We start from the raw sequence: 25,039 nt of genomic DNA, 5'->3' as shown, positions 1-25,039 counted from the left end.
GGCCGCGGTGCCGGCTGCGATGCGGCGGAACGGCCGCTGGAGGGCAGGCGAGCCGTGCGGAGCAGAGCGGGAGGCAGCGCGGCCGCGGGGCGAGCGCTGCGCGGGGCGAAGCCGGAGACGGGACCCGGCCGGGAGCGGGGGCGATGCGAGCGCGGCGGGGGCGGGGGCCGCAGCCCGGGCCCGGGGGGGGCCGCGCCGACGGCCGCGGGGGCGACGCTGCCGCCCGCCCGCCCGGGGCTCTCCGGGACGCGCCGCGCTCCGCCCGCCCGAGGTAAGAGGCGCCGGGATCCGCCGTCCCCCCCCCCGAGCTGTCCGCACCGCCGGGCGGGGGGCGCGGCCCCGCTGGCCCCCGGGCCGTTGTCGTGGTTATCGGCGTTCCTTTCTTTCTCTCCTTTTTTTTTTTTTTTTTTTTTTCCTTTTTTTTTTTTTTTCATTTCTCGCGCTCTGCCCCCTCCCGCTGCGCGGCCGCGGAGCGCAGTGCCGGGCGCGGGGCCGGCCGGGGGGGGGCGGGGGGGCACGGGCTGATGATCGGAAGTTACTGACAATAAGCACCTTCATCCCCCCCAAAGGCGGAGAGAGAGAGGGAGAGGAGGAGGAGGAGGAGAGACAGGGGGAGAGGAGAGCTGATGCCTAAGCGAGTCACTCGGCGCAGGCACGGCGGGCGGGACCACAACTTCCCGGGGCGCGGAGCGGCGCGGAGCGGCGCGGAACGGAGCGCGGCGGTCGGAGCGCGCCCATGTCAGCGCGGCGCCGGGGGACTGCACGGCGCTACGGGCAGCACTGAGCAACCCTCCTCGCCCAGCGATGTATTCACTGCTCTCCGCCTGCACTTGCCTGTAAGGATTATGGCATATATGTATTTTTTTTCCCTCTTTTTTTTTTTTCACCTTCTTTTTAATTATTATTTTTATTATTGTTTTTATTGATTCTATTCGGAAAACTTTCATCTTGGAAGCTCCGGTTGCGTTTTTGCCTGCAGCCAGGTGGGAGCGGGGAGCGGAGTCCCTTCGTGCGCGCAGCGCCGATCTGCGCCGCTTAAATAATCGCAAAGAAAAACAAAGCGAAAAAAAAATAGTAAAAAAAAAAAACCAAAAACGCGATCGTAACCATTGCACCACATCATCTGATCTTTTGTTGCCTTTTTTTTTTTTTTTCCTCCAGATGTTTACATTTCCTGCTGCTGTGCTTTCAGGTACAGGTACGTTGTCCTTTTCTGTCCTCTTTCGCTTTTGGTTGTTCTTTTTTTTTTTAAAAAAAAAAAAGAGAAAGAAAAAGTAACAAAGGCGGCGCTGACCCCGGCGCGCCCCGCACCTCCGCGCTGCGCTTCGCCCTTCGGTTGCGCGGATCCCGGTGCGGGCGCTCCGCCCGCAGCGCCGCGCGGTGCCCGCGGAGTCCGGGAGGCAGCGCTGTGCTGGGCGCGGAGGGATGCACTTGCCTTGGAGCGGCAGACGCTCTCCTGCTCCTGGCTTTTTTTTTTTTTTTCCTTCCCTTTTCTTTATTTCGTAGGGGACTTAACTCCCAAAAAAACGATACTTTGCAAAACACGGCGTGCCCAAGCCAGGAGGAGGCTGCGCGCTCCCTCCCCTTTATTCTGGAGGAAGGCGTCCAAGCCTGCTGCTGCCTTTGATCCTGCCTGGGCAGAAGGCAGCTGTTGGTGGGGCACTGTGGGTCGGGGCTTCCAGTGCCACGTCCGTGGGACCCCCGGTGCCATGTCTATGGGACCCCCGGTGCCACATCCAGGGGATCCCTGCGGCTGTGTCTGTGGGACCCCCAGTGATGTGTCTGTGATACCCCAATGCAGAGGGGCACAGCAGGTGCCACAGCCCCGCTGCCTGCTCAGTGCCACCTGGTCCAGTGTTGGCCCTGCTGCACCTGCTGGTGCTCTGCAGCCAGGGGTGGTGCTGGCAGTGCCTCAGGAGGGGCTGCGTCCCTGCAGTCAGGCCCAACCCAACAGCCCCATCCTCTGCTCCCCTCCTCTGAATGCATCCACTTATTCTTCCCTTCGTCCCTCTGAAAATCACGACTCCCCCGGTGAACCACCAGCACAGCCCCTGCGTCGCACAGACCGCAGCTGTAAATCACAGCCGCCGCTCTCCGGTGCGTTTTGTTGTTGTTGTTTTATTCCCAGACCCAAGGAATCCCGGCTGCGATGGCACCCGCTGCAGCGGGAGACATTTTTCTGTGATTGTGTGGTAACTGAAGTTAATCAGCCCCGGCCCCCTCCCTCTCCCCCTCCCTTTGGTGCTTTTAGTGAATCAGAAAAAGTTTGGCCTGCTGCCTGGAAAGCACTTGCTAAAATCTGATCTCTTACTTCAGCAGCCTTAAAACTTGGGAAGTTATTGGCATTTATACAGTTGGAGCTCGTGGGCTTCCAAAGCAATAAAATAATATAAAAAAAAGGAAAAGGGAAAGAACAAGTCGGTGCTGTCGTGCTATGAGAAGCACACTTTCTCGGTCTCGCAGTGCGTTGCGGGATGCGCTGTGCGCGGGGCTCAGCCGTCCAACAGGGCCACACGGGGCTTTGCAGTGTTAATGGCAGATGAAAAGATGTGAGCGCCGTAAGTTTTTATTGCCCATTCTGTTACACTTTCTTTCTGGATTTATTCACGGGATTACATGTTTTGAGCCTGAATGGGAGCGAGGGATTATAGGATTTCTTTCATAATGATCAGTTTGGGTAGGAGTTAGCCTTTGGTGAACCGGAGTAAATTAATGCATCGCTTCGGTTTAATATTTATTTAGGCTAAAAGAAGTTGTTTGGTTTTGCTTAAAGGGCTCTGTGCAGCGCTGGGGAGGTTTAGGGGCGGATTATATTCTCAGGATGGATGGATTATTTCCTAAGGCTGATTTTCACCTCCTGCCACTGTCGCCGTCCCGCTGGCGGCATTGGGAGCGCTCCTGCCCTGCGCGGGGCCCTAGGGCTCTGCGTGTGAAGGTGATGCACCTGCAGTGTGCCCTGGGGTCCTGTGGTCGTGCTTCTGATGCAGGAGGAGTGGTACGGGGCGGCTGCTCCTCCACGCTGCAGCATCCCCTGGTGCAGGGTTTGGCAGTGGGTTTGGGCTCACGGAGGAGCCGGGCTCCTGCAAGGTGCCATTGTTGGGTGACACATCCCACGAGGGATGCGTGGTGCAGAGCCAAGCTCCTGGCACAGCTGTGAGCATCCCTTTGCGGCTTCTGCTCCATCCCTGTGACCTTGTCTGCTTCCAGCAGCTCCTCTGCTGCCCGGGGTTGCTGTGCCCTGAAAACAGTCCCAGGCAGCAGAGAGGTGAGGTCTCTTTGGGGACACTGGGGAGGTTAAGCTGTTCGTGCATGTTTCCCTTTAGAGCTGCTCTGCTGCACTACAGCCTCTCCTGCTATCACTGCCCCTCAGCATTCTTCTGTTCAGCTCTCCTGCCCCTCACCGTGCCCTTAACGTTTGCCTGGCTCACGGAGAGGGCTTAGCAGGGCCTATTCCCTCGCTCTGATGCCTCTTGTGTGTTAGGATCCAGCTTGGGAATCTGATCCAGGAGCAAACAGGAGGTCAGAGCAGCGCACGCTGCGGCATCGTGCTATTTTCACATCTGCTGTTGTTGTGTAAGAGGGAGATGGCTGCACCATGCCAACAGTAACTGTTTCTCTGAAGATCCCGTGCAGCTCCGGGCAGTCATTATTTGGGGCTGTGTAAATTGGGACACAGAGAAATGCTGTTTTCACATACTCAGCAGGCCAGGCCCTGTGTCCTGTGATGGGTGGCACAGGCCCAGCCCTGGGGCTGGAAAAGGTGAGGCTCAGGGCAGCCATCTCAGCCCTGCTTGGGACCGGGGCCATCGCTGCCATCTGCACACTGCATTGCCTTTGGAGAGGCAGAGGCCTCTGTCTTACAGATTCCTGTCCAAAGAGGTAAAAAAACAAGCATGTGAACTTTGGTATACTAGGACTTTTCTGTTGTGCCAATGGGCAGCAAAGCAGAGCTGCTGCTTGGGTGCCTTAACCTGCAAACCCATGTACTGCAGCTCAGATTGCATTTTCAGAGCTCAGAGATATGCAAGGTGCTTCAGGGAAGAAGGAAGGGCTTGCTCATGGCTGAGGTGAGCACACAGCAGGATGTAGTAGGTGTGGGATCAGAGCTCCCCATCTGAGATAGCTGGACACGCCGCGATGGCTGTATTTAATTTGAGTTTTGCCTTCCGTATTGCAACTGGCATAGACAAGGCTGGATGGAGGTGAGGGATGCTGAGATTTGGAGGGATGCCTGCTTTTAAAATCTCCCTGTTATGTGCTCATACAACAGCTTGGGCAGAGAAGAGTGACAGGGGCAAAGGGTGGCACTGTCTAGGCCCTCTTGGTTTTGTCAGAGCTGGTGTGAGTCCAGCAGCAATGCCTGCATATGGGCAGCATCCGGAATAGTTTATGTTGCCAAAAGCCATAGCACCAGTCTGGGCACTGGCAGTTTCTGCAGCTGTGATGTGATCCAGCTGAGTAAGTGAACCTGGAGAGAAAGGCTGCCTTGGGGCTGAAAGTCACTCGTCTGGATCCACAACCCAATTCCTGGATCTTCAGGGCATTTTTGTGTGTCTCTTCCTTTCCTCAGGAGCTGGGAAAGTCCCTGCTGCCTGCTCTCCCCTCCTCCTGTCAGTGCTATCTGCTTTTGCTTTGATTCCTTCCAGATACGGATGCTTTTGATATCAGTTGTGATAAAAGCAGGTGAAAAAGAATTTCAGGAAACTGTGAGATTTTATTTAAAAAGGAATAAAGGAGCATGGGAGGGCAGATAACAGCCCCGAGGACCACCATGCAGGACAGGGCAGTGTGGAGCCATCCCTGTGCCCTGCATCTCCCTGCTCTGCTGCGGGGATCACAGGGCTTCAGCCTGGTGCCGTTATCTTTTTCTTCTTGGCTCTTTTTTGTCCCGTCCCTGGGCTTTTGTGTATGGATCCCTGTGGGCCGTAGCAGCAGGCACAAGCAGGAATGGTGCAGCCCTGCCTACCTGGCGTGTCTCCTGTTCGCTGGTGTCTGAAATGCCGATGGAGGATTAGCATCTAGCGAAGTAGCTGGAGGGGAAGTGAGAAAAAAACATAGAAAAGACCGTCTGAGTCTGCCAAAGTATTTTCTTATTGGCATTCAGCAACCTCGCCATAGCATGAAGAGAGAAGAAAGGAGAACAGAGAGAGGAAGGAGGAGGCTTAGCCTGTCATGGTCTGCGTACTTTCTTTTGTGAGAGCTCCTCGCCACACCGGTGTCTGCGGTGGGTGGGAGCGGACGTGCCGATCCCTGCCGGGGGCTGCCGGGCTGTGCCCCCTCCCCTCGGCCTCCCACAGCACAGGGCCAGCTCGCAGCAGCCGCCCCTGGGCAGATCCCTCCTGTTGTGCTCAACCAGCCGCCGGGTTTCAAGCTCAGACGCGCAGCAGAAGCGCATCCTCCCCAGGTGCAGCATCGTGTTGTTCTGTGGACATCAGCAGCTCCCTGCTTGCAGCACACAGTTGCTTTTCCATGAGGGTACCTGATTCCTTCTGCTGCAGCCGCTGGTTGAGGGGTTGTGCGGTGACATAAGGAATGCATTGCTCTGCCTTAATGCGTTGGCCTGTTTCCTTCAGGTGTGATAACAGCATCCTCTGCGAGTAGCTCCTCTGTGCTTGGTGCTGCTCTGATTTCACTGCTGTTGAGCCCACGGCTGATGGGAGAGTGTTTGTTTTGCCCAAAGATCCCCTGGGGTGCTTGGAAACAGAGGGGCAAACTGCAGCAGGTGAAAGTGCATCACTTCGTCCATTGGCTTTGGCTGAATGTGTGGTTTGGAGGGGCTTGGTCCAGCAAGCAGGCAGGGATAGCACTGAAGAGGAGCAAAGGGGATGTGATGTGCCTTGTCAGCCTCCTGGTAATGTTTTGTAACACAGCACATTGAGATCAGTGAGCAGTGAATTTGGTGTAGCTCCCGGGGAGCTGCAGGTTGCATCTGCACAAATACCTGAGCGATTAGTTGATAGCAGCTTGCAGGGTGTTTCCAGCACTGCTTCTTCCCAACTCCTGTTTCTTCTCCTGCACATTCTCTGCCCCCTGTCTTCCCTGCTGAAATGCTGTCTTTGGCACCACTTGCAGGGATAGCTTGTTGAAAAGCTGCTGTATCTTTTGGAATACCCTGAGCCACCCTTCTGCAGCAAAACAGAATTAGCCCCAAGCCTCAGGAGCTCACTGAATACCAAGGTGTGCACATGTCCTGCGTGGGGCGTGTTCTCCCAAATGCAGGGAGCACAAAGTAGAAAATGGGGAGAGCAATAGTGCTGGCAGAAGGGCTTTGTGCTGCTCCTCATTGCTGTTAATCCATTTGAAGGGAGGGGAGGTCTCTGCATATGAGGGAGGAATGGTTGCTGGTCTGTCCCTCCTCGCCCAGCACCGACGCCATGGACTGAGTGCCGCAGGTGTGTGGGTTCCACTCGAATGAGACTGATGCATTTCTGAGCTGGGCCACCTCTGCCCAATGTGATAATCAAGCTGCTCGTCAGGCTTGTCCTGCTGAATCATCTCAGCAGTGGGCATGGTGCTCAACAACACTAACACTTATTTCTCCAAGCTGGTTTCAGGCTGTAAGCAGAATTATACTCTGTTGCATGACAGTACCAACCAACAGCTAGTGGGTGTGCACTGACTTACAGCCATCATTTACTGCTGTACAATGAAAGCTGGGTTTGACCCCTGAGGCTGCCAGGCCTTGAGGTTCCAGTGCTGCATCAGCCCCTGGATGTGACGCTGCAGTGCAGCGTTGCACAGCGGAGTTGGGTATCGATTGCCTGGGAAATAAATTATGATGTATGCAGTGCTGGTTTCTGACCCTGTGGTCACGACCTCACAGCGATTGCTGAGACTTCCGACCAGCTGAGATCAGAGCAGTGAGCAGCCCCCAGCAATCAATAGGAGAACCGGCGGGCATGGCTGTGGGGCCTTTTATAGGAATAGCGTGCTGTGCTGCATACACACGATGCTTTATCCTGGGGAATAGTCAGTTCTTTTGGAAACTTTGCCTAGAATTGCATGGGAAACTCAATGTTGGATTTTTATCCTGCATAAGTGGCGGTGTGGGATGGAGTGTGAGCATCTGTGCATTGACATTGCAGGGCTGGGGCCGGGCGGGAGGTGTGGGCTGTGTCCCTGGGACGTGCAGGGGAAGCAATAGATGGAAGTGGTCTGCGAGGGAGGCTGGGGAGTTTTTCCTGTGCTGTTTGAATAGAAATAGTAGATAATGGGAGTTGAATTGCTGTTTGAATATTTAGCCAACAAGAACGCAGAGTTTACTTCTGCACTTCTCATTTCTTTCTGGGCATTTCTTCACACCATGATGGTGTAGTAAGCAGTGTAGAAAGCCCAGGTCCAGAAGCAGGTCCTTCCTCTGATAAGCAAATCCAGTCTGGCTGTGGCATTGGCTGGGGACATCCCCAGCACCATGGGAGCTGCTGGCATCTCTGCACTGCCTGTGTGCCAGTCCCCGTGGGGCTCTGCGCCGTCCCACAGCTCCCTTGCAGGGGGATGCCCACACTTTGGGAGATGCCTCATGATTGTAATGCCTCTTTTTGATTTTTTTTTTTTTCCCCTGCTTAAGAAGTTTCAGAAAGGATTTATTTTCAGAAACTGTTGAGAATTGTTCCCTGCAAACAGGAAACCTGCAATGAAAGATTAATTAGAAACAAACAAAACTTTTCCCCAGCTCAACAAAGCAGAAAGATAAGAAAGCCTATTTGCCTGGCATTTGCAGTGTCAAGATTTCCTTGCAGGAGTGTGGCTAATACAGATCAGTACAAATCTTGTATTAGAAAACAAACTGTGCTTTCATTTCTGGCCCTAGGCTCACATGTTTGTTATATCTGATCCCAAAGGCAGATTGACAGTTTGGTTTGGATTAAATTCAACACATGGTTTATGCCGTGCTTTTGATAAGGCTCAATAATAATCTGATATATATTTTTTTCATGTGGGCTTTAGTACATTAACAGCAGAGTTGTCCATTCTGGGAATATTTTTGCAGTGTAACCATTGAGGAATTCATTTCTGGAGGGAAGATGAAATTACTGATTTTGAGAACTCTCAAGGTCTCAACTAAAATCGAAACCCATTAACTCCAGTAAGCTTGACATGACCTGGTCAGGTTTCCAGCTATTTTATTAAGTGATAGAGAGAGAATTTTCTTTAAATATCATTGCAAAGGCAGTGGAGGAGGCGGCTGGCTCACTGGGAGGCATCGGAGCAGGTTCCTGTACTTCTCCCCCCACACCAGCAATTGGCTCAGTTCTCTGGGTCTCTGGGAATGAAGATCTGTAGCATCTGCACCTGTGTGTGTGCCTGCAAGCTGGGATTACTCTGCAGGAGTTCTGGCATCACTAACATCCACGGGATCCCAGAGCATCTTGCTGTGCTGTGACCCTGAGGTGGCTCACAGGTACGTTGGTCTGTTGGGTACGAGCAGGTATTAATTGGTACATCATATATTTGTTACATGGTGAGTGGGCTTCGTTCCCTACTGCAAAGGCTCTTAATCCAAAGTCATTCATCCCTGCTCAGTTCACTACAAAGAAAATTGGGGGGGGGGGTTGGAGATCCAAGATTTGGGCTGAATGAGGAGAGGAAAAAGGCAAGATGGGAATAGCCTGTGGCCTTTGAAATTTCTGATTAGCAGCCATGGGTCTGGGAACATGGCTGCAAAGCACTGTGTTTGCCCTTGCTGTAGTAAGCAGGACTCCTGGGGCCACCTCCACCATCATGGGGCTGCCTCCACCTCTGATGCAACTGGTCGGCTCTGAAGCTTTGCAAATGGGGATGGAGACTGGCATTGCCCACGTCTGTTCATGAGAGTAAGTCGCACCCGGAGCGCAGCATGAGCCTGCCCGAGGGACATCGCACTTGGCTGCGCAGTGAGCACAGCCCTTCCTTCCAGGCAGTGCAATGGCTTATTGATTTCTTTGGCCCACTTACCCCCACCTCTTCAGAAATAATGACCCTTCCACCCCAACTCTAAATCATCCCAGCCCGGCTCGCCCCTAAGCCCTCTAATCTTTTTGGGTTGTTGTTGGTATTTATGCTTGTGGAGGTTTATGATCTGTCGGCGCTGGCTGCTGAAATGCTTTATTTATCCATAGGCTGGGCCACACAGGGAGCGTCCTTATTCTGGTATCATGTTCAGGATGCTGTAGTTAAGGTTTGTGTCAGCACTTCCATGCACAAACCTTGTTATTCAGGGGTTTTGCAACTCTGTGGAAAAGAAAACCAGCAACCTGGCAGAGGGAATGAGGCTCAGAGGCACGGATGAAAACTCAACAACCCACTGCCCATTTAGGGATTATTAGATGGGCAACCTCTTTCCTTGAGGAAAATAGCCAAAAACATCCTCCACCTTTGGTTGAGCTTTTTAAAAAGAAAACCCTCTTGTGTGTGCTTGTATTTTGAGTCGGATGGGGAAAACACAGCGAGGTGAGACGCAGACTGGAATCCTCCCAGTACCTTTACAAAACAAATGCCTAGCTCGTTCAGAACAGCACTGCCCCGCTCTGAATGAGACATCCCAGTATGCCTCGGGAAGAGCAGGACTTGGAGGAGCACGTGCCTGCTGTGAGTGCCTCATCCCATCCAAGGACCAAGCAGACGGAGCCCAGACACGCCGCTCTGAGGGCTGCTCTAACTAGCTCTGAACTATGAAAATGAAAAATAGGAAGAAAAAAACTATTTTTTTTTTTTTCTGTGGAGTTTCTCTTTGCAGCCTCTCAGATTCCTAAAACGTGGTTTACAGCCCTTCTGGACACGGGATTTAGGGTTTTAGCAACGTTCCCGCGCCGTGCTGCCCGCTGCTCCCACGCCGCTGCCCTCCAACAGTAGGCGACGCGGTGCGTGAATGTGATTTATTGCCCCGTTAGTGTGGGAGCTTGTGGGCTTATAAATTACTTGGAGATCTCTCGATAATAGAGGGAGCGTGGTATAAGCAGGAGAGATAATAGGGCTTGGAAATAACTTTTGGGAAAAGCAAACTTTGGGCTGCTAGCGGGCGCACGGTGCTGGCTGTGCTGGAGGAGCGCTGAGCAGCCCAGGCTGGGTGATTTTTATGGCTGTCTTAATGGCTGATGGGTTTTGCAGGCAGAGCAGGGTTGATAACTCAGCAGAAACGCGTGCATAGTCTGTTGTCCCGAGATAGCAGGCTTGGGTCTGCATTGGGGTCGACTCGTTGAAGCCAACCTGCCAGCCCTGCTGCTTGCAAGAGGAAGCAGGCAGTGATGACATCCCCCTAGGCTCCAGCAGAAGGGAGATGTGGTGGCAGCAGGGTGTTATAGGGGAACTGGGAGCACCACGTATGTGCTCAGCGCTTCTGTTAGTGAGTGCCGAGCTGCTGTGGCAGGCAGTGCTAAGCTGGAGCCCTAAAGCCATTTCTTTCACCTCTGGGACAGTGCTGGCAGGTTCTGCTGTGTGCTTCCAGGTGGGGCGACCCTGGAGAAATGATCTTAAATGGAGAAGGCGGTTGTTAGCAAAAATCAATTAAACTCATTAAGTAAAACCAGGTCTTCCCAAGTTAAGTGGATTTGAGGAGATTCCTTTAAAAGAAGTAGCACATTTCCAAATGGACATTGCCTCTGTCCATCTCTAGCAGCAGCAGGGTTCCCACTGGTTTCTGGGGCTCATAGAGTGCAGTTCATGAAATTGCTTTGCTTGCCTTGCAAAGCCTGAAAGAAAGATCAAAGGAAAATATCTCTCATGCAAAGAAGATGGAAATTTTGCATCTTATGTTTCAAATAAGTGAATTACTGATCAAAATCATCTCTGGAAGGCTCTGTTCCAGAAATAACTTGCAAGATTTTTGTAGATAAAGAAGTTCCTCAAGTACCCGAGCAGAGGACTACGCAGGACAGACCTTAGCACTGCAGGTGGTTGGTCACTGTAACTTGGGGAAAGAAAAAGGAAACTTGTTGGCAAAGTGTGTGAGTTGAACTGGATACTCATCTCCACGGCTGTGACTTCATAAATCAGGATTTGTTTTCAGGTAAATTGCAGGCCTGCTCTGCTTCTCACCCTGATTGCTCTTCCTTCAATGCTGTCCGCACAGAACTTTGCCCTCTCCAGGCACTGGGGCCCTCAGGATTGGGCTGTGCTGGTTGGGATGAGGAGCTGGGGGGCTGCCCTGAGCTGAGTGTCCCATTGAATGCTGTCAGAGGGGCGGAACTTCTCTCCCTCAGTAACTAACAACGACAAACTGGTATTCAGAAAACACTGAGGCTAGTGTGTATTTACCAGTCTTCAGCACTTTGTGGGTAGTTTCCATAAAACAGATTTGATCCTTGCCCTGAACTTGCAAACATCTCCATTCAGGGTGGTGCTGGAGCAGTGAAGATGATGCTCAGTTGGATGCATTTGTGGGTCCCAAATGACAGGAAAATGAAACTTTACACGTAGGGAGGGAAGGGTGCAAATTATGGGAAGGGTTTGGCATCTCTGACAGCCAGTCCTTAAAGCAGGCATGAAAAAAATCAAAGCTGGGGGCACGAGGCAGAAGCGAGCTATCAGCAGCACATATACTAATTAGCTTCCTAGTGAGATGAGTCCTGCAATTCCAGAAAATCCCGAATGGCCTCCAGGTATTGTTGTACAACTTAAACCTCCTGTTCCTGGTCACAGCCCTCTCCTTATATCCCAGTGCCATGTGGGTGCTGCCTAATCAGGGAGTGATGGAGCGGGGATACCTGAGCACGCCAACCTTTCCAGTTGGCATCTTTCCCATATAGGATCACTGTGTTATCTTGCCAGAATAAGCAGGAGTGGGACTGGCTGGAGCTTAGTAAACAGTTTCCAGAGGAAACTCGATAGAAGAAAAGTGGCACAGGATAATTTGATAGTGTTTCCAGGTATCACTGCTGAATCAGCAGAGAAATGGGAGCTGTGTGCATTTGGAGAAGCCATGTTTCACATGAGACTGTGGCTAACAACCGTCTCCTTGGATAGCAGCTCACATCTCTATATTGCCTTTGTAAACTCAGTGGAAAAAGGCGTTCTGGAAATGCTGTCCTAAACTTGTGTGTGCTGCTCGGCAGTTGCCACGCTTTACCCTAGAGGGAGTTGCTTTTCTGCAGTGGGAGCAGGGACCTGTGTGTTCCTTGGACGATGTCAAGGGACCGAGATGAAAGGAGCTACCTGGGTAAACACCAGGTCACTGCTGCGGTGCTGCCACTGCAAATGTTTATTTCTTTTATGGGGAGATCGGTCTCCAGTGATCGTCTGTCTCATTTTGACAGCAGTGTTTCACTGAGCATCTCTTGGATTTTCCATGTCTTGTGCTTTTGCTCCTGTTTTTATGGAGGTCCCAGCTGGGCTGGCATTGAGCAGAAGGGACACAGAAATCACTTTGGATCCCGTGCTTTATGTAACTCCTAGGGGTGACTGACTGCCTCTTTCCAGGTTGATCTGACCCATTTCAGCGTGGTGGGCTTGAGGCTTCCTTTCCCTGTTGCTGTGGCCAAAAAGGTTCATGGCTGGAGCATCACCCCAGGAGGAAGTCCCTGCTGATGGAGGGAGGTAGGGAGAGAAAAGCTCCCAAGTGTTTCAAATTCGGAAGGCTTTTTTTTTTTTTTTTTCCAGTATCTGGGCTACATTTAAAGAGACAAACAGACCACTTGTAAGTACCTTTAGTGGTGTGTGTGTAGCTTTTGTCCTCGAGCACCCTGCAGGGAGAACTGCCCTGGTTGCATTGCAGCCTCCAGCCAGACTGGGCTCCTCACAGTTCATACAAATAGGGTGCAGCATCTCCTCTGGCCGGGCACGAGGCTGCCAGCACCCTGGTGCAGGACAGACCTGTGCTTGTTGTCTCCCTCTGCTTTGTGCAAAGGCTCTTCCAGTAGTTGGGGAGAAGTTGTTTGCTGCTTCTGAGTCTGCTTCAAGACTTTGTTTCTTCCATGGTTCACTGTGATTTTGTTTTGGACTGCAGGGACTTTGCATGCTCTTCTCCAGGTTTTGTTTTTTGAATGCACGTTTCAGCTGTTCAGAAATGCTAATAGAATGCTACGTGCAGCAGTTTGGATTGCTGAATAATTTTAATTCCTGCATATCAGGACAGTTTGTTTCAGCAGGAGTGTTTTCTCCATAACGAAAATAAACGTTTTTTGGTTAACAAAGGCAGCTATAGCATGGCAAGCTCCCCAAATCTAAGTGCTGGCTTTGTGGATCCATGATGTCAGAGGTAGACTGGGGCTGTTTGGCAAAGCCTTGTTACCAGTTTCTTCAAGGCAATACCTATGCCATGGGGAGGGCTGCTCTGTTTGTGGCAGAGGGGACACAGGCATGAAGCTACATCTGAAAAATGTGGCCTGATGCTAGCAGCAAGGGGTGATGGTGGTAGCACAGGCCCATGGCTCATGCATGGCCCCTGCTACACCTGAAACACATTGCCACCCATCAGCTGGCAGCTTCCACTTGCTGAAGTGATGGTGATTCTATGCTGTATCTTGTCCACAGGACCCACTTGCAGGGATGTCCCTGATCCTCTGAAAGCTGATGCGGGTGATCTGAACTGGGAGTGCAGTGTGTGTGATGCATTGACAAATATCAAAACCTTCTCCCAGGCAGAGATTACACCCTGTGGAAGGAATGGTGGGAAGGTGGGGTAGTGCTTTGGGTTTTCTTTTGCCCTCGTTGAACTTGCACACATCAGAGATAACTGTGGTAAAGAGCTTAGGAGTTCCCCAGCAAAACCATCCTGGGAGGAGCTAAGGCAGGAGACTTCACCCCTAAAGGGGAGCATTTTGGAAAGATCAGGCTTGTGCAAGTAGTGATTTTTGCAGATTAGGATTGTTGTGGAGCCTGTTGTACTGCAGGACATCCTCCAGAGCCGATCCCACCTTCTCTCTGTGGGTTATGTGGCACAGGCTGGGTTGCACCATAGGAAGCATCCTGGGCATGCAGTGAAAGCGTGATGCTTGGGAAGGCTTCGGCTGGCACCTTGGTTTGGGTTGCAGTGATCATATCATCTCCAGAATGGAGCTGCCTGACAAATGTGTATTTCAGGATCTAAACTTTTGAGACCAACCCTCTGAGCTGCAGAAGCGAACCCCAGATCCAGGTGGGTGCAGAGGGACCTGCAGTTTCTCTTTGAAACCAGTCCTTCCCCAGTCCGCCTTGGGGAGATGAGATGCCAAGGGGAGGGTGGTGCAGGAAGATCTGCTGCTGATGTCCCTTGCTGAGATCTTCTCGTGCCCATCTTCCATAAAGCAGCCTGGCTGCTGTGAGCCTGTGAGGTGTTGGGGGGCTTCAGGCCAGACCTGAGCTGCTGACCCTTGGCTCCCTTGCACACGCTGGGCAGCGGCTGCTGGCAGGCAACCTTCTGCCAGTAACAGTGGAAGTCAGAAGGACCACCCAGTTCTGATAAGGACAATTTAGAAAGGAAGGAGATGGTTGTGAAAAGAGGGGCAAAGGGGCACAAAGGAGGGGGTGGGGGGGGAGAAAAAAAGAGGAACAAAATGAAGATCAAGACCGCTGTTAAGCACACTGCCTGTGAGGGAGGTCTCCAACGTGCCTTTTCTAATCTAGAGCCAGCAAGGATTGTATTAACAGCTTCAACGCCATGGAACAAATTAATCCCTGATGTAATTGAAATCGGTGAGGTCTCACAATAGGTGAGTTTGACCCAGTGGGATAGAAATAGAACAAGTATTGGAATGAAGTAGTGAAATGAAGTCACACTGTTAAGACACTGGTATTTCATTCCTAGAAACAAAGGCCAAACAAATGCAGAGAATACATGGCTCTGCTGGGCATGGTTGAAAGCTGCTCAATAATATCAAGCTTTGAAGGGATATTTCTGTGCAGGGAGGAAGTATGTAGGAGAGATATAACAAGCATTAGAAAGAAAGACAAAGAAAGAAAGGAAGAAAGAAAAGCCCTGCTTGCTTGTTGCCTGATTGATGGCTGTGGTAAAATAACACCAGCTCTGAATTTGAAGGAGAAGAAAAAAAATCACAACTGGGGAAAAAATCAGCAAAAGAGTTAAGGTCTGAATTGTATTTCCAGAGAAGGAAATACAATTACTGTGGCAAGAGGCAGCACCCTGCAGATACCTGTGTGGCTGAGGTGCACGAGGACGGTTTGCTTTGGCTAATGGAGGCAGCAGGACCTGGTGCTACGGAAAGGAGGCTGCTGTGGTCCTGGTGGTGCAGCAAGAAGGGCTCGGGCTGAGTCCCCCTGGCACTGCCACGTGGCATGCTGCAGGCTGGGTTGGAAAAGGGGGAATGCCAGAGGGGTGGGCTCCCTCTTGCAGACTGTGATAATCAGCTGCAGCCAGCAACCTGGTTTTGGATTGGTGAGAATGGGCAGGTAGGGGTGCAGGGGACGGTGCTGTTGGTGCTGGTTTAGGTGCTGCCGTGCAGCTCTGCCAGCAAGGGCCAGGAGCGGAATGCCTGGTCCTGCAAGCCTTCCAGCTTCTTCTCTTCCCTTGCTTTCATGCAGTGTGCCTGTGTTTCTTTACGTCGTTAATCACGGCTGAAACCTTGCTCTTCCCCAGCCTGAACCGTTTCCCTGGGTGGAACGAGTTTAAAATGTCACCATCTAACAAATGGCGTGCTTTCACAGCGCTGGCTGAGGTTCAGTCCATCATCAAAAGGAGAAACTTGGTTTTCTCGAAGGCGTCATCATCTTTCTCTAGAGAACAGCCAAGCACTCAGCGATAGGCCATAAAACATGTGTTTCCTCAGGCTCTCTCAGGTTCCTGGTTCTTGGCATTCCCTCGTGCCTTCCTCCTGCATCGAGCCGTGCTGGGCTGCACTGCTGCCTGCCATCCGACGGCGCTTTGCAGTGGGAGGGCAGTGCGGTCATCCCAGGAGCTGTGCCCGAGCGCTTCGGGGACACGAAGGACAGCTGCACGCAGGGTCTGCCCCACGCGGCTCTGGGCTCAGCAGGGCTCAGCTTGCGGCGCGGCTTTAAATCCGATGTGGACCACAGCACCGCGCCGTGCTCTTCCAGAGCGTTTTCCGCTCGTTCCGCACCGCTGAAATGGAGCGGGAAGAGCCGCCTCGGCCTCCCTCCTCAGCTCCCGCCCTGAGGGCCGTGCCCGCGCTGCCCTACTCGGCACGTTCGCTCTCCGGACCCCGATGCCCGGGCCGGGCCGGGCGGCCACCAGGGGGCGCGGCGGCTGCGGGAGCGGCGCGGCGCTGCGGGCCCGGCGGGGCGAGAGGGCGCGGCGGGCGGGGCCGGGCCGGGGCGGTGGGTGAGGAACATGGGCGTACTTGGCTTTCTTCCTTCCCCAGCATGGCGAGATGAAGGCTGGGAGGAGAGCGGAGAGAGGGAGCAGCCTGAATGCATCCCAAGGAGAAGCGCGAGGGGGAAAGGTGTTGTTGAAGCTGAAGGACGCTGTTGGTACAAGGATAAATAGACGTAAGCTGGACGTAAGTACACAAGATGCTGGAGAATGAAGTTGTAGAGTGTTAGGAAAGTGTATTCTGAAACAGCTTTCTAAAGAAACAGAGGCAAAAAGTGGTTTCTGACTTGATTTGCAAATGGGTGATGGAGCGATGGGGCTCTTGTGGAGTGTGGGCTTCTGGGTTTTAAATGGAACATTCGTGCTTTCACCCTAAAAAAAAAAAAAAACAACCCCAACCCCAAGACAACCAATCAAAGAAAGACCCCAAAAAAACAAAAGCTCAAAGGATCTCAAGGGAATACTTTGTAAGCACCATCGGTGGAGTCTTTTGTGGAGTTTGTGCATCTCGTGTCTGTGGTTGGAAGGAGCAGTCGCATGGCACGGAACGTTGCCCTTCGTGCTGCCTGTCCTGCGTGGTGCAGAGCCATCACCCAAAGGGGCATCTGCTGAGACAGACAGTGACAGGACTCTTTGGGGAGATTTATTTCTAAAGGAGAAAACCCTTTTCAGTGAGTAGCAGGAAGAAGTCACCTTGTAAACCAGCAAAGCAGCACAGCTCTGAAGTGGTGCTATTATGAAAGGTTTACATAACGTTTGTGCAATTCTAGCAGTGCCATGCCATGGCCTCTCCATGGACGTGCAGGGATTCACTCTGAAGTGCCCTCTCCCTTTGCTGGGGGTCCCTGCTGTGCATCTGAACACGGAGTGCTTTGTGTTAGATTAATTTCCAAATGTGCTTCTAGGCACAAAGAGGCGAGTACGTCAGAGCAGCGCACATCCACTTGTGCCTTGCTTCAAACTGCGCTGTATAACGTGACTGTAACGCTATCCTGGCTGTGGGTTGACTTTGCAGTTAAGAAGGAGAAAAAGCAGCAAATAAGGAGCGCATTATGTTTCTCTGTATGTCGAAGAATGACTGTCATGGTGAGCTAGCAAATCTTGTTGTAATTGGCACAGAGGAATTTTGCCAAAGTCATGGAAGCGAAGCGGTTTGTTACTTGCCTTTGCAGACTTGAGAGAGATCTGTCTTGGATATCCTCTTGTTGACCTTATTAAGTTATCTTTCAAGTCTTTAGAAGGTCACGGAGACAATCATTAATATTAGGTTGATTTGATGGCTGAAAGGTAATAAGTGTTTCCTGCTTATCAGATTGGGTTTTGAAAGGACTTTGAGTCGCTTGATTTGTTCATCTTTTGAAATCAGTAAGGCCCTTGGTGAGAGGGATTTTGTATTTCTCGTTCCATGACATATGGTTTGCTCTCTGATGAGGCTTGGAGGCTGAGCTCTACAGAAAGCAACAAATCAGGAAATTCTCAAGTCCAGCTCCCAGCTAATTTGGCCATGCTGTGGGCCTTGGACATCTGACGCTGTAACGCTTTATGACATGAACAATAACATATTAACATTCCCTTTTACCGGAAAACTAAAAATAGAAATTGAGGCATGTGCAGAGCTTGGTTGGATGACAAGCCAAATCCTGTAAACATGGCTTGGCACGGTAAGGATTGCATTGACCTCGGCGGGGCTTTGATTGCTTGCAGTTCAAAACAGCGCGGCGGTGTTTGCAGGGTTGTGGCATGAGCTTGTAGTAGGACTAACATCACGGTGCTGCTGTCAGGGGCTTTTCTGATTCTTGACCATTTCTTGGATTACTTCATGCTGAAACCTTAGGCAGCGTCAGCAAAATCATCTTTTTGCTGGCCCTCCATCTGGGATTTAACACTATAGCCATTCTCAAAGCTGGTGGGTCGTTGTGAAGTCATTTAACACGAAATCCACTCATTATTTAATGTGCTCACTGTGTGTCATCGCACAAAAAAACCCTACAGAATTTCCTATTCCGGACTGTCTGAAGACAGATTAGATGTCACCCCTTTCTGTGGCTGAGCAGGAATTGGGACTAAATGGACCTACCTTGGATGTCTGAGCATGTAAAACAGGAAGCAGAGAGAAGAGACAGCTTCTTGTGTCCAGCCAGGTGCATCGGTTGCTCGAGGTGATGGTTGTTTTCAAAAGAACTGCTATTTATTCCCTTGCCTAAACTTCTGTATTGCCAGCTGTATTTCAGTTATACTGCTGTAGCTGTGCATATTGCTGTAGCTGTGCATATTGCTGTAGCTGTGCATATTGCTGAGAGATACAGTGATAAATAATACATGTATAAGGAACTGCTCGGAAAGGAAAATAAAGGAAGAATGAAAGTGAAGCTGGATGTGATGCTCTCTGTTAGGTTTTGCAGACTATAAGCAATTGGCAAAGATTTAGATGGTGTTCAATGGATCTGCTGTGCTGAGATGCTGAAGTTGTCCTTTATAGACAGTGGTCCATACCACAGTGTCTATACCATACCACAGTGAACAGGCTTGCAGAATAGACCATAATCCAGCACCAAACAGCAACAAAATGTTGGAGGAGATAAAGTAATGTAGGAAATCCTTTTTCTGTCCCAGGAGTGTTCTGTAAGGCACTTTCCTGGTTTGGAGCTAGGAGATGCAATTGGCCATTGACTTCATTGTGCTGAGCTTTGGATCTGTAGGTGTTGCTGCTGCAGGCAGGAAAGGTGTTGCAGCTGTTTTGGTCTGGTATCAAGCTGGCTTTTCCATAAGGCTGCTAAGTGCCCCCTGCATGTGCAGGTACTTGGCCCAGGGCCTCCTCTTTGCTTCGTTGAAGCAAGCAGAAAGGCAACAGCAGTTTCCAGGGAGCCGGCTCATGTGCTCCTTGCAGGATCTGTGGTTACAAGGCAGCCTGTGTGGGTGATCAGATTGAAAGGCAGAAGAAAAGGTAGTCGTTTTGTGTATAACTTATGTGCAATAATAATAAGTAAATGGTTTAAAAAAAGAGAAAGATTTAATTTTGCTTTGGTGAACGGAACCAAAACGGAAGTTTTACAGCACAGCTCGGACCTGAAGACATTTCTGTATTTGTTTTGGTGTGGTTGTGATTGTTATGGAAATATATTTTGAGGTGAATGGACTTGGTTTTAGGTGACCTTGAGTGAGTGTTGGGCGATCAGTTACTGAAGGAGGCATATGTTACTAATTTTTTTGAGCTTTATGAAAGAGAGCCCCACTTATGGTATATATAAATGGGCTTTCTTATCTCAGTAAAGTTAGCTGCTTGAGGGAGTATGCTCTGTAGGGCAGGGATACTGTGAGAATGGATTTCAGCAGTGATCAAATAGGTTTTATCTCATGAAATCAACACTGCATGAAATTTTATTTTAGAATATTGATACTCTTTGCTGTGGGCCAGATGCAGCCCAGGCTGGCACAGCTAATTCACTTTGGCTATGCTCCAGCAGAGCATCCTGTTTCAGCAAAGTGATTAAGCATGTGCTTATCTTTAAGCATACAGCTAAATCCTGGTGATTTCACTGCTTCTCTGTGTTGGGGCATCTCGACCAGGGGACAGGACAGCCACAGGAGAGAGCTTGCAGCTCCACCTTCCTTTTTCAGGACTTCTCCTGTTTTAGAGCTAGGTCTGTTATTAGAGAGGTGGTGGGGTGACATAGGCTTGGGTTGACCCTGGAGGGGTTTGGTGTCTCCAAGTGATCCTGGCTGGCCCTGCTTCAGGCCATGCTGTTCTTGGGCACATTGCTGGGGCTGTGGGTGAGAGTGGAGTTGAGCCTCCCAGGCAGCCCTCAGTCAGGTGGTGTGCTGCACTTGGGAGACTTCATCTTGGTATGGAGGTGCTTGCCCTTCTTGCTATGGGAGGAAAGGTGATATTGGCTGCTCTGCCTTGCAGGAAGACTGGCAGATGCTTGCAGGTAGATGCACGGCCTGCTTGGAGCTGCGTGCAGTGTGAGATGGCTCTACAGCTGGTGCAGAGTCCATGTGTGCGCTTTGCTTGCAGGCTGGGGCCTCTGTGCTGCAAGTGCTTGAGCTCCAGGTGAGCACAGTGAGGAAGCTCTTAAGAAGTTTGCTTTAGCAAATTAAAACCTATCCGTCCCTAAAATTATTTGTTGTGTTAGATGCTGAGACTGTCAGGGCCTTTGTGGTTGGTCTGAGCTTTGTGCATCTGAGCAGACAGCAGGGCTCCATCCTCCTGAATGTGTGGGAGAATAGGGCCGAAGGCTGTGAGGTGCAGGAGGGAAGATCAGACGCAGGAAAGGAAAAATCTGGGGATGTTAGTTCACCTCAGGAGTGTTTCAGTGTAAAGAAATAATTAGAATGTTTTGGAAAATAAGTTGCTTTTTCTATTTCAAAATTTCCAGGAAAGCAAAACAACCTTCTCTTCCCTTCACTTTAAATCCCACCTGTTTTGTTTTTTTCCTAGAAAAAAAAACAAACGTGAAATTCATTAGCATGTGGTGAAAGCAATGTAGCGACGTCATCTTGATTTAAAATCTGTTTTAAATCTTAACATGATGGAGCCAGAATCCTAACTGCAAATAACCTTGCTTTCGTGGGTATAAGGCTGGCTGTCAACGTTATTTGAACATCTCTATTTTTAGTTGGTCAACATCTTTTGTAACAATATTATTTGAAAAGAAAGGTGGAGGCAGAAGGAAAGAATTGGATGTTATTCATGCTAGAAGCCAAATGCAGCTCGCTTTGCTCAGAGATAGCTCTGGTGACTGGAGAGGAAAGCGAGCAGAGCTTGGTGCCCATGGGAGCTGAGTGCACTGCTAACCTCGTGCCATATCCTCAGCAGGTGCTTCTGGTGCTCTTGCTTCTTGCTGTGCTGTTTTCTGACGGTGGGAAATACTGCTAAATATTAATTGTATGATTCTTGCCCATCGCTTATGTCATCCTGCTGAATGTCTGTTTAGATACAGTATTTTCTGTAGTGCAGCCTGGGCGTTCAGCTCCTGCGGTCTCCTACTGACAGTCAAATAAGAGAGTTAAACCGGTTTCTTTCCTAGGACTTGGGATCCAAATATTGTAATCCTAGCATTTAATAAGGGCAGTGAAGGCGATCCTGTAACATCCCCGTGAACCTCATTGCTGCTGCCACTGTGTTGAATATAATGTTTTTGTTTGGGTTGCTTAGTGAAGCTCTGGTGCTAAGCAGCACTGCCTGCCTGAAGTTTTCCTCCTGCTGCCGATCTGTGTGTCTACTTGATAATTGGAAAAGCTAAAAAGTTCTTTTGAGGTTTCGATGTGCAGGGAGTATTTGACTACTTGGCTTCAAAGTACGCTCTGGTATGAGACGACAGATGCAGGAGAATTAAGTGAAACTGTTCTGTCTGCTTTGGCCACTTGCTCCCCTCTTGCTCTTATGTGTTTGAGCCCAGAATGGACCTGTACGAGGATTTATTGACCCCTTTTCATTTGCGTTGCCAGCTTCATCCACACCCTAATATATCAGATCATGGTTGCTTTCAGGTAGGAAGGACAAGCATGCTGTAGCCGGAATGTGTTAGGAACCGAAACTGTAACTCTGCTAGGAGTGAGTGCCATTCCTTTGCCAGTTCCAAACTAGGCTTCATGAAATTCCCACGTGATTCGTATTTTGTGGTGGAGTTCATTTCTTACATGCAAATGGTACGCAGCATTAGAGCTCACCAACAAATTCACTTTGACCATTATTTGTTGCGGTCAAATTAAAAATCACCCGCTGTGCTGCTCAATCATCTTTTGCTGCTTTTGGTATCTGAGTGATTGACTGTACTGTGATGGGAGTCTGCCACCAAAATATAATCCATTGGTTAGATCTGTATGGGCAGCATGGAGGCAGTGCAGAAGCTCTCAGGGGCAGATTGTGGAGCATTCTCTGGTCTTTCGTGCTGTTTGAGCGTGAATTGCTTTTGGCTGTGTGCTGCTGAGCCTCCCAGCTGGGAGGGCCGTCTTAAGAGCATCTTGGTTGCCTCCTCCTCTGATCTTGGGCAAGCCAGGATGGGTCTGAAAGCAAAAGCAGGAATCCTGTTTCAGTGTTTCTTGGGAACCGTAAGTTAAGATTGGAAACAATATACCAGAGAAAGGCAGATGTGACTGAGAAAGTTTCTGGTAATGTTTTGAGGCTGTAGTTAACTAAGGCTAATTTAATCCACTGGCCAGAAAAAACAGAGGCAGAGGCTGAAGCGCCCAGAACCCTGCTGGTAATGGCCTGTCAGCTGGACACATCACTTGTGCTCTTACTGCTTGCTCCAAATGATTCCTCCCCAGGTTGGGCTGGACAGAGATTCAGCAATGACCAGGCTTCACTTATAGCCAAGCAGGCAACAAATTTGCGCTGAAGAGAGCCCACAAATACATGACACTTTTATCTTACTACATTTTATGCCTGTCTGTAGCTAGAATCCAGTTTGCTAACATCAGCATAAATAGGTTTTTCCCGTGACTTCTTCCCTGCCATTAATCCACGCAGTTGTTGAAGGTGAAGCACAAATTCTCTAAAATTGAAGTGCCAGTCCCCTTTCTCCTGTACATGTCCACATAGCTTGGTAGAGGCTATGAATATGCAAAAACGAGCCTAATTTATGGCCAGCGTGGTTGACCAGGATTAAATCAAAGCAGGACTGAGCAGAAGTTTTTACTCAACCACCCCCCGCACACACAGTTTGATTGTAAAAACTCAGGTTTGGTTTACTCTCTAGAGCCAGCTCTGGGTAGAATTACATTTTGAGTGCCTGATACCGTGGGCTCGGCTGTCAAATGAAGGCCAGCCAAATCCCAGTCATCTTGTGCCGTGTGCCCCTTGGCAGGTTGATGTGTAGTCTTTCTATCTGAGATGCTTATTTTGTTTCATAGTCTGTTCTCTTTTCTTTTTCCCTCCCCACCACTTTCAGATGTTTGTTGCCGAGGAGAATGTAGATTTTCGGATACACGTGGAGAACCAAACACGAGCAAGAGACGACGTGAGCAGGAAGCAGCTCCGGCTCTATCAGCTGTACAGCAGGACAAGCGGGAAGCACATCCAAGTGCTGGGCAGGAGGATCAGCGCCAAAGGAGAAGACGGAGATAAATATGGTAAGAATATTTACTGGGATCCCCCAGACTTCAGTTCAAAAGCTTTAATTCACAGTGTTGGCCCGAGAACCTCCTGGGAGAAAAATGAGAAGAGCAATAAAATGCAGAGGATCACAGGGAGGAAAAAAAAAAAAAACCTTTTCAGATTAAGAACGTGGAATTTGCTGCGTTAGAGTGGGCTGTCAGCCCAGCTCCCAGCTGCGGGCAGCTCCAACCCGTGGTACTGGAGTGCCACTGTTTCTGAGTGCATGATGATGCTTGAAGACAAAAATCTTTCTCTGCCTAGCAGGTGAGCGTGCAGCTTTCCTCGTGTTATTTATGTGATGTCGGCGTTGGTCACTTAGGATGTTCTTTCCTTATGAACTGTGGCCCTTGGCTTAGTGACTTGGAAACTGTGGTTGTGAACTGGGCTTGAGGGTGGAAGAATCCCAGTGCTTGAGTGAAACATCCTTTCATCTTTCTAGGGGAGAGTGTTTGGTTTGAGCTGAAATTAAGCAGACTTCAGAGCTTTAAGAGTGCTTAAGTTGAATCCTGAGGCACGTAGATCCTACAGGAGCACGAATAACTTACACAAGCTGGCAGTGCATTCAGTAATTTCCATCTGGATCTGCATACAAGCATCATGATAGAAGTGCTGGTTGGAGACTGAACTATAAAAAAATTTCCTCATCTTTGTACACTGGGAGATGCCTTTGGCAGAGGTACTTTCGCTTGACTTTTTTTAGGCCTGATTCACGGTTGCTGGAAGGGTTTTAGGGCTGTTTTGAGAAATGGTCCTTTTTCCCTTACGGACACACAGTCCACAGGTGTTGCTGTGGACGTGTGCAGGTGTGTCAGCCAGCATGCAAATTCACATGAGGTTCACCTCATGTGCAGCAATGGTGGAGGTGGAGGTGGGGTACGATTCGTCCCAGATGGAGGGCAGGTCAAAATGTGAGAACTGTTATTCCATCCATCAGTGGCCTTCAGACAAGTTGACGTACCGTCCATGGTCATCATTTTGCCTGCTTTGGCAGGGGGTTGGATTTGATGATCTCTGGAGGTCTCTTCCAACCCCTGCAATTCTGTGATTCTGTAACGAGAGGGGCACAGAATTGTAGGGATTGGAATGGACCTCCAGAGATCATCTGCCGTGGCAGAAATGTGTAGAGTTGTGCCACTGGAGGTGTCAGCTCAGAGGTACCTGGCTGTTGTGAAATGAACCCCCAAGGCTGTCTGCCAACTCACCCTGTCACTCAGAAAAAGCCCTGCCCTGTGGGTTCATCAGCGTTGTCCTTTGTCATTCCAAAATTTCCAGATGAAACAGCAGTGCAAAGTGCCACGTGGCTGCTAATTATTGTGTCATTTCATTGCATTCATCCTCTTAAGGTTTGATATGTAAACTAATCACTGCACGTTAGCTGCTGGCGTCCCAGGAAGCACTCTTGCCTGCAGTGAATGTCAGGTAACGTGATGCAGTTTTCTTCTCCGTGAAAGAAGGCAGCATTTACAGTGGGATGCAGCAGGGAAGTGTGCCCGTGAGCAGCTGACAAGTGCTAATTTATGTGTCAAAGCCCATCTTGTCCCCTTCATACATATACAATCATGTCTGAACAACAAATCCTAGCGCAGGAGAGTGCTCGTGACCAGTGGAGAAGCTGCACAATCACAGAGCTTTACATTTCCAGTCTGAGGAGCTCTGTGGTGTGCACATCGCTGCTTGCCACCAAATGCACTCCTGGTTGCTGGAATCCCTCTAAAAACCCGACATGCTCTGACCGTTGAGGCCATTTGCTAACACCCCTG

The 25,039-nt window shown here is 50.2% G+C and overlaps 1 protein-coding gene across 2 annotated transcripts in view; it reads left to right on the top strand.

Moving 5' to 3' along the window:
• The first annotated feature begins 293 nt into the window (after positions 1-293).
• FGF18 (fibroblast growth factor 18) overlaps positions 294-25,039 on the top strand; it is a 65,245-nt gene continuing 40,499 nt past the window's right edge. Inside the window, exons 1-4 of one of the 2 annotated variants that reach the window (XM_085236818.1) lie at positions 294-836; positions 1,162-1,198; positions 16,230-16,367; positions 23,074-23,254. In XM_085236818.1, the coding sequence (XP_085092944.1) occupies positions 805-836; positions 1,162-1,198; positions 16,230-16,367; positions 23,074-23,254 (388 nt within the window). In that variant the 5' untranslated portion in view covers positions 294-804. The remainder of the gene's footprint in view (positions 837-1,161; positions 1,199-16,229; positions 16,368-23,073; positions 23,255-25,039) is intronic. The other variant, XM_085236819.1, reaches the window with a different exon arrangement.

This window comes from Meleagris gallopavo, chromosome 15 (assembly GCF_905368555.1).
Source record: "Meleagris gallopavo chromosome 15, MGAL_WU_HG_1.1, whole genome shotgun sequence".
NCBI lineage: Eukaryota > Metazoa > Chordata > Aves > Galliformes > Phasianidae > Meleagris > Meleagris gallopavo.
Note: the sequence above shows the minus strand (reverse complement) of the source record. Positions and strands in the feature narration are given on the sequence as shown.